We start from the raw sequence: 16,478 nt of genomic DNA, 5'->3' as shown, positions 1-16,478 counted from the left end.
TAAAAAGAGGAAGATCATTTAATACAAAAACAAAAATAAAAAATCATTAAATCATACGTCGTAAGCAATCTTTCGGTATTTCAGGGTCCATCAGTTCCATACAAAAATTTAAATATATTTAATTATTTGTAGACTTCTTCCACAATACCACATGTCCCCCCCATGCCCCATGGGGCATTCATGGCTGAATGAATTTACCCTGTGCCCCTCGCAGACCTCATTTGGAAATGAAAAATGACGCGCCATATGGGCACGGAATTAACAACATTTCATACAAAATTTGAATTTTTAACGGTCTTATTTTGTAGAAACATAGGAAACAGTCTACCGAGAGAGCATGCACTTTGCCCGCTTTGGTTATATTGAGCACATAGCAAGAAAATGTAGCGCATCTGGAAACTGGGCTTTAAAGTTTAAACACCAATGGTGGTCGACATTTTCAAAATATATAAATTTTTGATATAGCTGGTAACAAAAACATCGCATCGATATGTACTAAAAATATTTGGTTTTGTTATAATCGGCGACAAACTCATCGCAACGATATCATCGCATTTAAACTCTAAAATATCACGCAGGGCGATCTATCGATATAATATCAAATCGTTTCTGTTTCGCGCTCATCTGCCATAACTAGTTTTTTTTATTTAGTTAAATCATTTGTGTAAATGGTTTTTTGAATGTCCCTCGAGGAGTTTCTCTCTTTTCCCTTGGGAATTTTCTTTCTCTTTTAAAAGGATATTTCTCTGTAGCAGCTTAGGAATCTTCTTTATTCCATCCCCATTTACGTTGAATTCCAAACCAACTTACGTTTTTTACCGTTGGCAACAAAGTTTGTTTGGATCAGCAACATGCGGCGAAAAGTGAGCAGAACATATGTATGTACATAGAAGGCATATGAAAACGTTAAAAACATTTCAGTCTAAGATAAAGTCATTATTAACGTTTAGAGAAGCTTTGAAAATGAAATTGTAATATTAATATATGAAAATAGGGTATGCGATCGCACTTAGTATACCATACATATCGATTGCAAGCAACAATTTGTCAAATACGTAGCAATTCAGTCCCACTCACGTTACGTCTTATGCTATTTTGTTGGTTGACCTTTTTAGTTTTAAACTTAATTTGGAAACATTCCAAGAAAAGGAAGTTGTGAAAACTATCCAATCGTGTGGAGAGTTGATTGATAAATGGGATTAAATTATAGTTTTAGAGCGGAAACCTTTAACTAGCTAGTAATATCAAACAGAACATAAAAATCGAGGGAAATTATTTTAGTTTACAGTATTTACAGTATATTTTGAAAATGCAAGGGTATATTTCGGTACATTTCCGAGGGTCATGCGGTCTATTTGATCGATAATTACGCGGTCACACTGGCCATAACTAGGCTTTTTTATTTAGTTAAATCATTTGTGTAAAAATTAAAGTGAACAAACAACAGTGTAGCCGAGGGAAATACGCTCCGAGAGTTTCGATCAATCTTATTTCAAGTACTTCATTGCAAGACGATACAAATTTTTAGTTTTTCGGTAACATTTTTCTACCAGAAGGCGACGAGCAGCGGACACACTCAAAAGTATCACACACACATGTAGAACTGCGTACGCCGCGAATTGAAAAAGTGTGTAGGTTGGTTGAACAGAAAGCACACACTCACACACATACACACATACAAAATTATATGCGAAAATCTGCAAGTTTATCTTGCGGCAGTTCACCACCCCACCTCCCGGCCCATAACCCTTCCATCCGACAAACACGCAGCGAGCGTGCGGACCGGACCACGAGCGTCAGCCACACAGAAACATTCAATAGATATACAAAAGTACAAGAAATTTAAATTTCTGGTAAGTTTTGTGAGCAAAAAAAAAGAAAAATTAAATGCATATGTACATATGTATGTCTAACGAGAGGGTGGAGATAGAGGCAAGCACAGCGACAACGGCGACGACGCATTAATTGTATGTATTGGTCAGCTGGAAGCTGCTGCTTCTTCCTGTAACTCCTCCTGCCTTTGTGCGAAAGAAATAGGCAATTGCGAAATAATCACAAAACGCCGCATAAAGTGCAGAGTGTACAATTTTTAACCGAGTCATTCCCAGAGCACAAGAATGCACACGAAAAGCTTATACATGATTTATGCATGTGTGCGCTGATTGTGTGTCTGCATATTTCAGGCAATTCATGTGCATGTGTGTGCGGTGTGTGTGTTTTGCGTTTGTGTGGTGTGGCCCATGTGGTCTCATGTGGTGGCGGCCCAAGCTTGTGTGGTTGTATGTGTGTGTGTCTGTGCGTCGTGTACAATTATGCGGTTCGATGTTTGTGTTATTTTGACATTTACCCATTTGTTGCAGAAACAGAACCACTTTTCGGACCGAAACTACTGCAGCACAACGCAAGGGCTCTCTCCAAGAACCCCAGCGACACACAAAGTTGAGCCCGAAGGGGGCATACATCCCAGCAAGCAGTGCAAACTCGAATAGCAGACCCACAGAATAGAAGGAAGCAGCAATAGCGTCGAGACAGAGAGGCGATTTCGCCTGATTCTAGCACCATTCAAGTCCCGAATAAGATGGAAATTGAAATAGAACAATCCATCGAAGCAATGGACACCCAGGACACCCAAGAGGTCGAGATAATCACAAGCGATCATAACCAGCAGCAACAACAGCAGCAGCAGCAGCAGCAACAGCAGCAGCTCCAGAACCAGAACCAACAACAGAATTCACCGCCACAGCTGCCGAAATTCAAGAATCTGATACAGCCACAATTGCACGCGGTCGGTGCAGTCACCCAACTGCCGAGCGAGAACGGCAACGTGCCGCCACAACAGCTGCTGGCCGACGAGCAGGACACAATGTCGTTGGACGACGAGAATAAGGAGGACCAGTTCCGTTCGGAGACCACATTCTCCTACACGGTCGATAATGTTGGACAGTTGAAGTCACAGCGCCTATCACCGCCCGTGTATGTGCGGATGCTGCCATGGAAGATAATGGTCATACCGAATGACCGCGCACTGGGCTTCTTTCTGCAGTGCAACGGTGAGAATGATTCGCCCACCTGGTCGTGCAATGCCATTGCCGAATTGCGCCTGAAGTGCCACAAGGCCGAGTCCCAGCCGTTCACGCGTGCCCGCATCAAGCATTTGTTCTACTCGAAGGAGAATGACTACGGCTACTCGAACTTCATCACCTGGCAGGAGCTGCAGGATTCCGAGAAGAGCTACATAAACAACAACAGCATCACCTTGGAGGTGCATGTCATAGCCGATGCACCGCATGGCGTGCTCTGGGACTCGAAGAAGCACACCGGCTATGTGGGGCTCAAGAATCAGGGGGCCACGTGCTACATGAATTCCCTGCTGCAGACGCTCTATTTCACCAACTCGCTGCGCCTGGCCGTCTATCGCATACCCACAGAGGCTGACGACAGCACCAAGTCGGTGGGCCTCTCCCTGCAGCGTGTTTTCCACGAGCTGCAGTTCGGCGATCGTCCTGTGGGCACCAAGAAGCTAACCAAATCCTTTGGCTGGGAGACACTCGACTCCTTCATGCAGCACGATGTCCAGGAGTTCCTACGCGTTCTGCTCGACAAGCTCGAGTCGAAGATGAAGGGCACCTGCCTCGAGGGAACCATACCGGGGCTCTTCGAGGGCAAAATGTCGTCGTATATCAAATGCAAGAATGTCGACTACAACAGCACACGCTATGAGACCTTCTACGACATCCAGCTAAATATCAAAGACAAAAAGAACATCTACGAATCATTTCAGGACTATGTCGCCTCCGAGACCCTCGAGGGTGACAACAAATACGATGCTGGTGTCCATGGTTTGCAGGTAAGATTTGCGACTCAGTCCACTCACATTTGTGATCTCTGATCTCTGATTGATGTTGATTATGCGTCCCCGACCGTGTCTTACTCATTCGTTTTGTGTCTGCCTCTTTTCTGTGTGTTTGTGTTTCAGGAGGCCAGCAAGGGTGTCATCTTCACGTCATTCCCGCCCGTTTTGCACTTGCATTTGATGCGCTTCCAATACGATCCCATTACGGACAGCTCGATCAAGTATAACGATCGCTTTGAGTTCTACGAACAAATCAATCTCGATCATTATCTGGCCGAGGGTGAGAAGACATCGGCGGATTATGTCCTGCACGCCGTGCTGGTCCACTCGGGCGACAACCATGGCGGGCACTATGTGGTCTTTATCAATCCAAAGGCCGATGGTCGCTGGTTCAAGTTCGATGACGATGTGGTCTCCAGTTGCCGCAAACAGGAGGCCATTGAGCTGAATTATGGCGGCATGGATGATGAGATCTCGTTCCATGCCAAGTGCAGCAATGCCTATATGCTGGTATATATCCGCCAGTCGGATCTGGATCGTGTGCTGGGCGATATACCGGAGAGTGAGATATCCAGCGATCTGGTGGAGCGTCTCGATCTGGAGAAACGCATCGAGATGGCGCGTCGCAAGGAGCGCAGCGAGGCCAATCTGTATGTGTCGGTGCATGTCATACTCGAGGAGTACTTCGAGGGACAGCAGAAGCGTCGTCTCTTCGACATGGACAAGACCCATCAGCGTCCGTTCAAGCTCAAGCAGACCCAAACCGTCGACGAGCTGGTCGACATGTTTGTCAAGGGTTTCGGCGTCTCGCGCGATCGCATGCGCATTTGGAACATGTGCACCACCCAAACGCAAAAGTTTCTCTACTTTGACTTTGAAGCGGAGGGAGCGCGCACCATCGAACAGATACCCACATCACAGAAGCCCTGGGTGCTCTTCCTCGAGCTGGCACCGCCGGACAGCAGCGAGCCGCTGGCACCCTTCAATCCCAAATCGGACGTGCTGCTCTTCCTCAAGTATTACGATGCCAATAACAAGCGTCTCAACTATATTGGATGCACACAGCAGCCGCAGAGCCGTCGCCTTATCGATCTGTGTCCCGAGGTGAACCGCAAGCTGGGCTTCGACCTGGAGACCGAGTTGACCGTCTTCGATGAGTATAGCGACAAGAAAATCGTCAATCTGAATGATCCCATCGAGAGTGTGCTGTATCTGCCGCCCGACAATCTCCAGGGGCACATACTGATCTTTGAGCGTGAGATGATTGACATGAAGCTGGATCTGCCAACGGTTGAGGACTACTTCCTCGATCTGGTCTATCGCATTGAGATCATATTCAGCGACAAGTGTAATCCCAATGAGCCGGACTTTGTGCTCGAATTATCGAATCGCTATAATTACGATCAGCTCACCAATGCGGTGGCCGAGCGCCTCAACACGGATCCACAGAAGTTGCAGTTCTTCATGTGCATCAACAACTACAAGGAGACGGCGGGCAATGCAGTGCCCTACACATTCAAGGTATGTCGCTTGTCTTGCCCTCTCTCATGTCTGTGCAATGACATTTTTGTATTCATTCATTTGGTTTAGGGAACGGTGAAGGATCTGGTCTCGTACACCAAGCAGAGCACACCGAAGCGCATCTTTTATCAGCGTCTGTCGCTGAGCATCCACGAGCTGGACAACAAGAAGCAATTCAAGTGCATTTGGGTGTCCAACGATCTGAAGGAGGAGAAGGAGCTGGTGCTCTATCCAAACAAGAACGACAATGTCAAGGGGCTGCTGGAGGAGGCGGCCAAGAAGATACCCTTCCAGGAGAGCAGCCGCAAGAAGCTGCGCCTGATGAAGGTCAGCAATCACAAGATTGTTGCCCACTGCAAGGACGATATACCGCTGGATACGCTGCTCAAGACAAGCGACTCGACGATCACCACCAACCAGAGTGCACAGAAGGTCTATCGCATTGAGGAGGTGCCCACAGATGAGTTGCAGCTGGCCGAGAACGAGTATCTGCTGCCGGTGGCCCATTTCAGCAAGGAGTTGTACAACTCCTTTGGCGTACCCTTCCTCGCCAAGGCCCGCCACGGTGAGCCCTACGGTGCCCTGAAGCAGCGCATTCAGAAGCGTCTCAATGTTCCGGACAAGGAGTGGGAGAACTACAAGTTCACCGTGATCAATACGGGCCTGACCACCGAGGTGAACGACAACGATGTCATCAATTTGGAGAATTTCCGCACCTCGAGCAGCGGACAATTGCCCTTCCTCGGCCTCGATCACATCAACAAGTCTCGCAAGCGCAGCTCGCTAAATTTCTCCGAGAAGGCGATCAAAATTTACAATTAAACAACTAACAACACACACACACACACACAAAAACAAAATCAAAAGGGGACAAAGCAGATGGATGATGGTTGATGGTCTGGCCAGTGGAGGTGGGTGAGGAATGGGCAGAGGCAGAGGCGAGACGGGACGAGCAGAAACGACATCCACAGCCCGAAAGAATACATTTTAAGCAACACAATGAATCCAGCTCGAAGCCACAACTGGTCCTTGAATTAGTATGCCCCTCCTCACCATCTTCCGGCAAGCCGCACCAATCTTTTGAGCCCAAAGTAAAAATTGACGTGGAGTTTTTATAAATAATATTATTTCTAAGTCATTAATTGTATTTATTAATCGCCTCCGGTCAATTTTTAATACGGTTGTCCGCCCCCCAGAGTTTGCCCTAGCCGGCCCAGGCCCGGCCACGACACGGAAGTCCAGAGAGAAGGATACAAAAATGTATAATTTTACGGACTTGTTGCGCTTGCATTAGTGACTTCAAAATCTAGGCTAAGGCTTTAACGTGTGTGTAACATTAATTCATTTTTTTTTCTCGTAATTTTCGAAATGCGCTATTCCTAAACGCGGTAATTGTTTTGAAACCGGATCGAATCGATTCGAGTTCAATTGGGAGTCTTGCATCCAATTGATTCGTTCGAGATGCCGGGCCATTGGCAACATGTAAATATAAGCGAGTGTTTTTGTGCTCTTGTCCTCCCTGGGAATACACGCAGAAACAACAACAGCAAACACACACCTCACAAAAACAAAAGAGGGAACGGCGAAGTGAAACAACAAAAGATAAATATATATACCATACAATATAACATAGATAGATAAGCAGTGAGAGGAGCGGCAGTGCTGGTAAGCGACACAAAGAGTCGCCCCAAGCGACAAGATGTTTGGCAGAAGGAGCAGAGCAGCTCCACTCGTAACACGAGAGAGAGCGAGACAGAGCGATAGGTAGAGATAGATTCTAACTAACGGTAAACAAAAACAAACAGATGCGAAATAGAAAGGGACAGAGGCGAAGAGAAGAGAGAGAGCTCGAGAGAAAAAGAAGAAGAGAAGATTTGTTTCAAACAACAATTATTTGTGATTTTAAAACATGAAATGATAAAAGTGTATTCAAAGGACTAGACAACATAATAATCTTAAATTAATAAAACAGAAAAATCAGAAAAACAAACAAAAACCATACGTATGTACCATATTATAACCAGGTTGAATGCTTTTCTTTATCTTTGTTAAATAATATAGCAAAGAGTGCCGTACGTACCCTGGGATGATCCGAAAGAAAACACACACACACACACGCAGAAAACCACAACTACAAATTGCTGCAAGGCAAGGCAATAGAAAAAGTATATATAAATACATTCATATATATTTCAGCAAATATTACATTATTACTATGCAATCATTTATGCAGCAAAAATAATTCAATTCAAATTATTTATGTGTGAAATAAAACAAATGAAATACCACTAACTCGAATCAATGGATTGTCTATCAAATATTCCCATATGTTGATGGTTTATTATATATATATATATTTATGTGTGTATATAAATGATTAAACAGCCGTTTAACCAAATAATCCCATAAGAATAACGGGCCTTTCAATCCGCGTTCCAGCCAAGCTTACTTCCCTCCACCCCCCATCATACACAAATGTTTACCGATCATCGATTAGCGATCACCGATCACTACCTACCACCCAGAGTTGTATTGCATTCCAGTCGAGCGCAATGAAATACAATATATGTATGTATGTACCGTAATAAATAGCCCCCCCCCCCTTCCATCCTCCTATGCGGGGGAGCTCGAAAACTGTTTTGAAATTGAAAAAAAATTATATTTGATGTAGAATTTCATTGGAGTCGAAACCATTATTTAATCGAATCTGTGGCGGGGCAGCTTTGCGCTTAAATTACACACACATACATAAGTCATATTTATGGACTACAGACTACCGGCTAGAACTTAGAACTTGCGACGCTTGAGCAGATCTGGTCGCCAGTTGACTGGATGCGTCTCCTCGCTGGCCTCGTCATCCTCCTTGTACACCTTGATTGTCTTGTCCGCCTCGGCGGTGATTAGGCGCGTGCCCGAATGGTCAAAGCACATGGCAAATATGCCCGCCTCGCTGTCCATTGAGCCGGGCTGGACGGGGGCCTGGAAACGCTGGAAATTGTAGCCGGTGCGCCAGTCCCAAAAGAACATGGTGCCGTTGTCGCCGCCAGAGACGAGCACGCCATCGTTGTTGGCCGCCATGCAATTGACAATGGCCGTGTGGCCGGAGATGTTCTGCACAAAGTTGCCCTCGGGACAGCGCCACTGCTTGATGTTGTCGGGCGAGGCGGAGGCGAACATGTACAGCGATGGATGCAGCACAACGCTGCGCACCGACTTCTTGTGGTTGGTCAGGGTGCAGACGCTCTTGCCGGCAGCAAGATCCCACAACCGCACGGTCGAGTCATGGGAGCCGGTGATGATTTGTGGATTGGTAGCCTGGGCCACGACACTTGCCACCGTATTGGTGTGGCCGGTCAGCGTGTGCACATTGGCCTTGGTCCTCATGTCCCAGATGCGAGCCGTGGAGTCGCGCCCAGAGGTGGCCAACACGTCGATGGTTGGGTGGAGGGCCAGCGAGTAGACTGCCGACAGATGGCCATGGTAGTGCCGGATCACTTTGTTGTACTCCAGATCCCAGCACTTCACCTGTCGATCCTCGCCGCAGCTGAACAGATACGGATGCTTGGTGCTGACTGCCACACCGCGCACAGTGCTCACGTGGCCGGTGAGCGAGAGCTTCAGCTTGCCGCTGGCCAAGTCCCAGATTTTGATGACACGATCCCCGGCACCGGTGGCGAACCACTCATTGCCCGGCTCCACGGCTATGCAGCGCACCCAGCCCAAATGTCCAGAAATGACGCGGGACAGCTTCCAGGGTGCATGCCACTTGGGCTTCGGTATGGTTGGTGCCTTCTTTGGAATGAGCTGCAGATTGCTGGCGCCATTGGAGCCGGCGCCACTGCCACTATTGGGCATGGAGGCGCGCACCAGGGATGTGCTGTTGTTGCCCGGTATGGCCAACACCGAGTCGGGGCGACGCGCATCGGCATTGAATTTCACCATGCTGCTGGCAGTGTCTGTGCTCCCGTCTGTGATGGCCAATGGTCTTTCCACGGACTGTCCTGACGGTGTCCTCTTGGACTCGTTGCCTGTCGCAACGCGCTCCAGTAACGATCCATAGGTATCCTTGGCCTTGATCGAACGCCGTTGCTTGTCCCTGTCACAACGAGAGTGAACATGATTGCCCATTGATTGGTTTCGCAAACAAACTGATGGATTCAATCCGGGATACTCACAGTTGGTCGTCGACATCTGGCAGGTTTCCTTGATTCGAGACGAACAGATCGTGTGTGCGCTTCAGGGAGCGGAATATAAGCGTATGCACGCTGTGCTTTTGCACGTCTTCCATTGATCAATTAAATGTATTTCAGCTCAAGTAAACAAATAAAAATGCGGCTTCTTTGCTAGCCGGACAAAACAGTCATTCACAGCGGAACGCACGCACCTATTGCCATTCACTGGCGATGGCTGCTATTGGTTATCGACACTGACTATCGATTCCAGGCCAACATGCAATTTAATTTCTTCGCAGATTAGACCATCTTCGAAGATACATTTAGACCTCTAGACCCCCCACGGAAAGCCGAAAACTCAATTTTTGATGAAATTTCTTTGTTTTGTTTTGTTTTTTATTCTTAGTTAGCGGGGACCGGCGACCCAGAAGCAGCATTACTCGATGACAGAGATGAGGATGTTGGGGAGACCGACGCTGACGAAGTGCTGGCCGCAGCATTGGAAGCACTGTCCTGTGCCCCCGAGAGTCTGGAGTTGAAGAACTGTTTGATCTGTCGAAGGAGTTGATAAACGAACGGAACGAACACTTTTAAATGTCCTAACAGAGGTTGTAACTGCAATGGCTTACGATGCGCTTAATGTAGTTGCACGAGGTTTCGTTGTTTGAACTCGATACCACGTTGTCCACACGATATGGTGGGGAGATGGTGACTTCGTTAAGGATCTGTATGTTCAGTCCCTGCCAGGATACTTCATTGTACTGTGGGTGATTGCATGGGTGATGGGTGAAGGGTGATGGGTGGAGTGGGAGGGGGAAAAGAGATAGCAAAATGTAATTATGTGCAAATCGATATGCCAGATTCACTGAACAGTATGCTTGCCGCCTACCCCGTATTGTTTGGCTATCGCTCGATAAAGTTCCTGTGCTTCTGAGCTCACGTCGGCATTCTGCGACTTCAGATAGTCCTGGCGACGTTCCACTGTTTTCCTGAGGCGCATTTTGACCTGCAAAAAGATGTAAATGGTCAACCTTTGTCGCATATTGCGGCTTACGTTGCTGCTCACCTGTTCCAGATTTAACTTTTGCGGATCATCGACAAAGTTCCCGTTGCACTCCTTGATCACCTGCACGTTGCTGCACAGCGAAAGATTCAACGCATAGATATCACTCAGCTCCTCGGTTGTCTTTGATCGGCATTCTGTTTTGTCAAGAAAAAAGAGGCAAGAGCAGAAAAGGGAGGAAGGGAGGGAGGGGGCGCAAAGATATTTGGCGCGATGTACGGAGAACCAAATTCTGGATGTCTGAACTATTATATAAAAGCATCAATGGGATAATGCCCACAACACAACAGAAGTGAACTAAACACTCTTTACAAACAATTCAATTGGGTTTTCTTGATATTAAAAAAGGATACTCAGGATAAGCATCTTTGTGTTATGATCGAAGGCGAGCACCTCGCCCTCCACCTCCTCGTTGAAACAGGTCGTGCACATTACTGTGGATCCAATGTTGAAGCAGTCGTTCACTGCATTGCCGGCGGTTGCAGTGGCAGCGGCCATCTTTAATTGATAGACTTGTGCCTTGGAGAGTGCAGTGGACTGGATTGGAGTCGAGCCTGGCCTGTTGTCGAGCTGGAGGAGCAGAGCAAGCAGCTTTCTATATTCCAAAGCTTCGCTACGGACGTGTACTATGCGCTGGCTGGCTGGCTTCTGTGCGTTCCGATTGTTTACACAACTATGAACACGTAGTATGTGTGTGATGCAAAACAACAATTAATGTGTCAAATCAAGAGCTGCAATCAAACCATGGGAACATTCAGTAGTTCTTCCAGTTGCTTACAGCATAGGCGCTGTGTGCTGGCTGTGTGGTCTGGACCTGGTTGATGGACGTAAGCGTAATTGTTGCAGTTTCCTATACACTGGTCTGTTACTGTTGGTCGTCGGGTGTTTGATGTTGCCGTTTGCCGCCGCGGACTGGCTTTCACATTCACGTTTCTGTTTCTGCCTCTAGCGTAGATGTCGCTTCATGGAAGTGATTTTCTAATCGCTGCGTTTCAAACTTTTCGCTTGAAACGAACAGGTGCGTTGACCAAAAACTCTCAATCTATATGGAGCTCAAGCGTACAGTCAATTTTAAATACGTGTTTTTTTGTTTTGTAATTGAGAAAAAGGAAAAATATGCGAAAAGTGTTTGGTCAACACACGAACAAGAGGGCTGCAAAACCATCGACGACACTATCGATGCTATTTTTTTTATTATACGATAGACCAATGCTTCTCCTTTCAACCATCGATATATAATTTGCGTAACAAATTATTATCAATAATTATAGTGAGGATAGTAGGATAAAATCCACTCCAACACTGGAAGCTGATTGAGTTGATTACATTTTTACCACTTCTTTTATGAATTATTTGAAAATGTTATTGATTTATCGATTCTTTTGCAGCTCATGAACGAGCGAACAAAATAAGTTCACACTAATCGGTTTTTTTTTGTTCATTATCAGCATAAGGTATTAATCGATTTTAATATTCGGTTAAGTATTACCAGCTAGCTGGGAACCTCGAAGGAGAACATCTAATTTTATATTATAAATGAATCAATTTTGTAGCAGATTGGCTTATTTAAGTACTCACTTTAGTTGGAATATTCTTGGAATATGTTTAAAGAAAAATGGCCAACATACCTTGGTGGTAACCACGCAGGGATGAAATTCGCACAGAGACAATGCATTTGCGTTGTGGGCAAATTGGCTCACTAAACATCGATATCGACCAATATACTTTATGTACAGATCTCTTCAGCTTGGAAGCGTTTGAGTGCGCCCTTAGGTTAAATATTTATTTCAGATTCCAGATTTCAGAGGACAACAGCATGGTCGAGCCAAAAACTAAAGCCCCGCATTTACGGACCCCCACAGCAGAGACCGTTCTACCACTCAGCAGGGTCCGGACCATCATGAAGAGTTCGATGGATACCGGCTTAATTACGAACGAAGTGCTCTTCCTGATGACCAAGTGCAGTGAACTATTTGTGCAGCATTTGGCGCGAGAAGCGTACGCGGCCTCTTGCTCCAAGGAGACCAGTGACACCCTCAAGTACGAGCATCTCTCGCAGCTGGTAAACAAGAGTTCCAATCTCGAGTTCCTGCTCCAAATAGTTCCAGAGAAGATTCGCGTGCACACATTCCAGGAAATGCTGCGCCTCAATCGTTCCGGCACCACCAGCGATGATGATGACGATGATGACTCTGAATCCGAATCTGAGTCCGAGTCAGATGAATGATGAGGCGCGGCACTGGGCCCCATTTCCAGCACACCATTTATACACTAATCCTCACGTCCATTTACCATTACCAATTGATTTATTGTGCGATTTGTTAACTTTATGAAGATTTTATGCCTAGATTTAAGCACAGTGTTTTGCAATTCACCAAATGTACTCCATACGAGTAAGTGTTAACTTTACAATGAAATAAATTTTAGTTATGAAGCCAAAAGTGTAGCTGAAAAGTGCCCGAGTTTCGTGCCTCACATCATCGACCCAGCAGCTGTGTTGTTTGCCGGCATGACTGTACTTCAATCTAGATTCCTTCAGGCTTCTTCATCTCCCAAACATACATTTTTCCCAGCTCCTGGGCAAATCATTAATTTGCGAGATGTTTTGCATTTTTTTTGAAGAATTATTATAACATTTAATACGTTATACGTGATACACAGTTTCAAAGAGTTGTGATTAAGGATCTAGTCTAGTGCCTAGGCCTTTAGGTAGGTGCCTGGATAGCCAGTGGCATTCAGGCCCGTAACCTGGTAGGTGGTACCCGCTGGTTCCGGCTGATCGAACTTGGCCGCTGTTGTCACATAGAGGATGTCCAGTTTGGGGCCACCGAAGGCAGCCGAGGTGATCTGCTTGGTGGGAAACTTGATCTCCAGCAGGACCTCGCCATTTCTGTGCGAAAGGAGCGAGAGGAGAGCGAGGCATTAGAGCAGAAGCAGAGAAAATAATGCGACTTGGCAGGCACGTACCTTGGGTTGACTTTGAAAATGGTCGCACCGTTGAATGTGGCCACATAGAGATTACCCTCAGTGTCGATGGTGAGGCCGTCGGGTAGCAGATGATCCTTGGGGCTGGTTTTGCGCAAGTTAAAGATCACCTTGGGGTTGCTGGCCACGCCCGTTTCGAAGTCGTAGTCGTACGACTTGACCTCGTAGTCGGTGGTGTCGATGTAGTAGAACTTCTGGAACTTCTCGTCCCAGGCCAGACCGTTGGAGATGCCCACATCGCCCTTGACAATGGAGACCTCACCGCCAGCCTCCCACTTGTAGAGCTCACCGTGACGGAACTGAAACTCGTCGCCAACATAGCGCATGGTGCCGCCAAAGAAACGACCACGGGGATCAGTCTTGGCGTCATTCCAGCGATTCAACTCGAACTCCTGCTGCACCTCGAAGAGGGTGCGCACCACCTTGGCAACTGGCGAGACACCATCCCACTCGACAACGACCACACGGCGGGCGCAGCCAACGGCAAACTGGTGGGGCTTTCCCTTAATCGGCAGGACAAAGGCAGCGAGTTTCTCGCCCTCAATTTGGGTCTTGTACACCTTGTTCTCCTTAAAGTCGTAGCGCAAGAGTTTGCCAGCCTCCAGGTCCACGTAGTACAAGCTCTGGGTGGCCACATCCCAGTGGGGTCCCTCGCCTAGGCCGGCATAGGAGTCGGGCAGTGGTTCAACTTTATAAGACATCTGCAACGAGCAGAAAAGATTCGATGTGAGGGAAAATTCAGGGAGATCCATGCCACACGCCGCCTGTTGCTCCAGCTGCAACTGCAGCTCCAGCCATTCCCTGCCCTCAAATGTACCGTCAAGCCAAAGAGTGCGATGAACAGGGGGAGACATCGGATGGGAGTCTGCATCTTGCACGGGCTCTGAGCGAATCGAACTGCGAGTGGCAACTGAAGCTGCTGCCGCCCGAGGGGAGGGCTTTTATTGATTAAACGCTTGACATTAGCGGAACCAAACCGCGGAACACAAAACAAATCCCAGTCTCAGTCTCCGTTTATTTTTATGTTTTTCACAGACGCTGCAGCTGCGCACTTTTGACGTCATGCCCTTCACTTACTCAGCGGCAGCGGCGGTGGCGGTGGCGGTGCGGCGTTGCGATTAACTTTGATTGCGTTTGCCTTTTTGTATTTTTTAATTGACTTTCGATGTCAAGCGCCTGGTCGTGTTGTTGTTTTTGTTTTTGCCTTTTCTGCTGCCGGCTGCTGCGGTTTAGTACTGTCTAAACGTGCATGCAGCTGCTGCATTCAGGCAATTGTGCCGTTCTTTACTCATAATTTTGTGCCCACAGTGGCAGCAGTTGGCGAGCAACGCTCACTATTACAACACATAATAGCTTCATTTTGCATGCAAATATTTTCATGCAATGCACAGAGACAGTCCCGTTTAGACAGTACTCAAAAAGTGCACTGCCCAGAACTGTTCGGGGGTGTGTAATCGGGTATCGCTATCGAAAATGCACACTTGTTAATTGTAAATGCAACCTGGTGTACCTACCAGCTGTGTTTGTTTGATCACAACATAACGGTTCAAGGCAAAACCAAAATCTCAGCATAAATTACAATTACATCGGCATATTTGTACTTTAAAGCTCTCACTCACATACATAAAATATTATGCAAAAAAAAAAAGGCTGGCAGCTCAAGGACCCTTGAAGGATCCTACATACCTTTTAATAAACGTTTTCTTAGTCTTGCAGAATAGAACAAATCCTTGAGCACTTCTCTCGATCGAATAACGCGTTCACACTGAAGTTTATGCGATCAGACCGAAACCTTTTTATAGCTAGTCGGCAGCCGGCAAACGGCAGCCGGCTTAAGCGTGATATACAAACACAGCAGCAACAGACTATGGATTGATAAGAAGCGACAATATTGGAGGAGGCGGGCTGTTCTGTTGCCTGGTCAGTAGCCCAGATAAGACATGCGGCAAGTGCAAATGGAGCTGCTGGAAGAACGGCTTTGCAGCATGCATCGCATATTATCGCATCGCACTCAATGAAATGGCATTTCTGTAATAGGAGCCATATTTAAAATAAATACAAAACTGCACAACTTTCTGCTGTGTGTGGGAGTGGCGGTGGCTGATAAGCCACGAGGCAATTTTAATTATAACAATAATTGCTGTTCAAGCATTTCAGTGGCAGAATCCTATGTATATTTCCGCTCAGCACATGATAAGATGCACATGCAGCAAGCCCTGTGCGATAAATTCGCTGTCGCCTGGTTAAGGATGCTGATGCTGCTGCTGCTGTTGTGCCGTTGTATCAGCTCGGACCTGACCTCCAGGGCATTTCTTCAGCCTACCGGCACTATCACCACTATAGGCAAAGAGTGGGCTGAGCGATGGAGGGAGGGCAGTGAGTTTGCCAAAATCCGAAAGGCCTAGACGGAGGCAGCCGGAGGTCTTATCGCGGCCAGTCATGACCCTGTTTGTCCTATGACTGGTAATTCTTTCTATTTTTGTCTCGATTTCAAATTTAAATTGCTCTTTAATTAATTGGAGTATGATTTATTAGCATATTTGTACAACTGTCCATTGATAAGGGAGGCATCTAGCCTTTTACAATCCAAAACCGATTTAATGAACCCAAAGAACCACGATGCCAAAATATGCAAAAATAGTTTTTAGATTCGAATTCAAAAATTTCGCACTTTGTAACGAAGTTTTTGTGACGTTTCGAAAAAATTGGATGAATGTAGTAGGCTTTGCGCCCCATACGAGTTTACCTTCGACCTGAACTCCCAAAATATTTAGTTAGTAACTCGGAGTGTGTGGAGGCAACACCTATACGGAGCTATAGAAACAAAAAAAAATTTGAAAACATTTAAAAGTGAAAAAAAAATGTTTGGAATTTGTATAGTAGG

The 16,478-nt window shown here is 46.5% G+C and overlaps 5 protein-coding genes across 10 annotated transcripts; 2 read left to right on the top strand and 3 right to left on the bottom strand.

The window, feature by feature from the left end:
- The first annotated feature begins 1,383 nt into the window (after nucleotides 1-1,383).
- On the top strand, nucleotides 1,384-7,370 carry LOC117903535 (ubiquitin carboxyl-terminal hydrolase 7). 3 transcript variants are annotated; one of them, XM_034815723.1, is made up of 4 exons: nucleotides 1,384-1,627; nucleotides 2,361-3,847; nucleotides 3,977-5,374; nucleotides 5,444-7,370. In XM_034815723.1, the coding sequence occupies exons 2-4, from the start codon at nucleotides 2,579-2,581 to the stop codon at nucleotides 6,194-6,196; spliced, it is 3,420 nt and encodes a 1,139-aa protein (XP_034671614.1). In that variant the 5' UTR covers nucleotides 1,384-1,627; nucleotides 2,361-2,578; the 3' UTR covers nucleotides 6,197-7,370. The 3 variants fall into 3 exon arrangements, with proteins under 3 accessions (XP_034671614.1, XP_034671613.1, XP_034671612.1); XM_034815722.1 differs by having other exon boundaries at nucleotides 1,384-1,635; XM_034815721.1 differs by having other exon boundaries at nucleotides 1,384-1,853.
- A 641-nt stretch (nucleotides 7,371-8,011) lies between these two features.
- On the bottom strand, nucleotides 8,012-15,376 carry LOC117903549 (regucalcin). 4 transcript variants are annotated; one of them, XM_034815744.1, is made up of 4 exons: nucleotides 14,412-14,549; nucleotides 13,577-14,295; nucleotides 13,283-13,499; nucleotides 8,012-8,032 (listed from the first exon to the last, which is right to left on the bottom strand). In XM_034815744.1, the coding sequence occupies exons 1-3, from the start codon at nucleotides 14,463-14,465 to the stop codon at nucleotides 13,307-13,309; spliced, it is 966 nt and encodes a 321-aa protein (XP_034671635.1). In that variant the 5' UTR covers nucleotides 14,466-14,549; the 3' UTR covers nucleotides 8,012-8,032; nucleotides 13,283-13,306. The 4 variants fall into 4 exon arrangements, with proteins under 4 accessions (XP_034671635.1, XP_034671637.1, XP_034671638.1 ...); XM_034815746.1 differs by lacking the exons at nucleotides 8,012-8,032; nucleotides 14,412-14,549 and adding an exon at nucleotides 15,281-15,376 and having other exon boundaries at nucleotides 13,227-13,499; XM_034815747.1 differs by lacking the exons at nucleotides 8,012-8,032; nucleotides 14,412-14,549 and adding an exon at nucleotides 14,672-14,794 and having other exon boundaries at nucleotides 13,227-13,499.
- LOC117903541 (pleiotropic regulator 1) lies at nucleotides 8,036-9,748 on the bottom strand. The gene is made up of 2 exons (XM_034815729.1): nucleotides 9,550-9,748; nucleotides 8,036-9,470 (listed from the first exon to the last, which is right to left on the bottom strand). The coding sequence occupies exons 1-2, from the start codon at nucleotides 9,660-9,662 to the stop codon at nucleotides 8,162-8,164; spliced, it is 1,422 nt and encodes a 473-aa protein (XP_034671620.1). The 5' UTR covers nucleotides 9,663-9,748; the 3' UTR covers nucleotides 8,036-8,161.
- LOC117903553 (LSM12 homolog A) lies at nucleotides 9,939-11,767 on the bottom strand. Its single transcript, XM_034815753.1, has 5 exons — nucleotides 10,963-11,767; nucleotides 10,613-10,746; nucleotides 10,436-10,552; nucleotides 10,176-10,307; nucleotides 9,939-10,098 (listed from the first exon to the last, which is right to left on the bottom strand). The coding sequence occupies exons 1-5, from the start codon at nucleotides 11,105-11,107 to the stop codon at nucleotides 9,949-9,951; spliced, it is 678 nt and encodes a 225-aa protein (XP_034671644.1). The 5' UTR covers nucleotides 11,108-11,767; the 3' UTR covers nucleotides 9,939-9,948.
- Nucleotides 12,287-13,050, top strand: LOC117903554 (chromatin accessibility complex 16kD protein). The gene has a single exon (XM_034815755.1). The coding sequence runs from the start codon at nucleotides 12,426-12,428 to the stop codon at nucleotides 12,834-12,836; it is 411 nt and encodes a 136-aa protein (XP_034671646.1). The 5' UTR covers nucleotides 12,287-12,425; the 3' UTR covers nucleotides 12,837-13,050.
- Nucleotides 15,377-16,478: the final 1,102 nt, after the last annotated feature.

This window comes from Drosophila subobscura, chromosome A (genome assembly GCF_008121235.1).
Source record: "Drosophila subobscura isolate 14011-0131.10 chromosome A, UCBerk_Dsub_1.0, whole genome shotgun sequence".
In the NCBI taxonomy this organism is placed as follows: Eukaryota; Metazoa; Arthropoda; class Insecta; order Diptera; family Drosophilidae; genus Drosophila; species Drosophila subobscura.
Note: the sequence above shows the minus strand (reverse complement) of the source record. Positions and strands in the feature narration are given on the sequence as shown.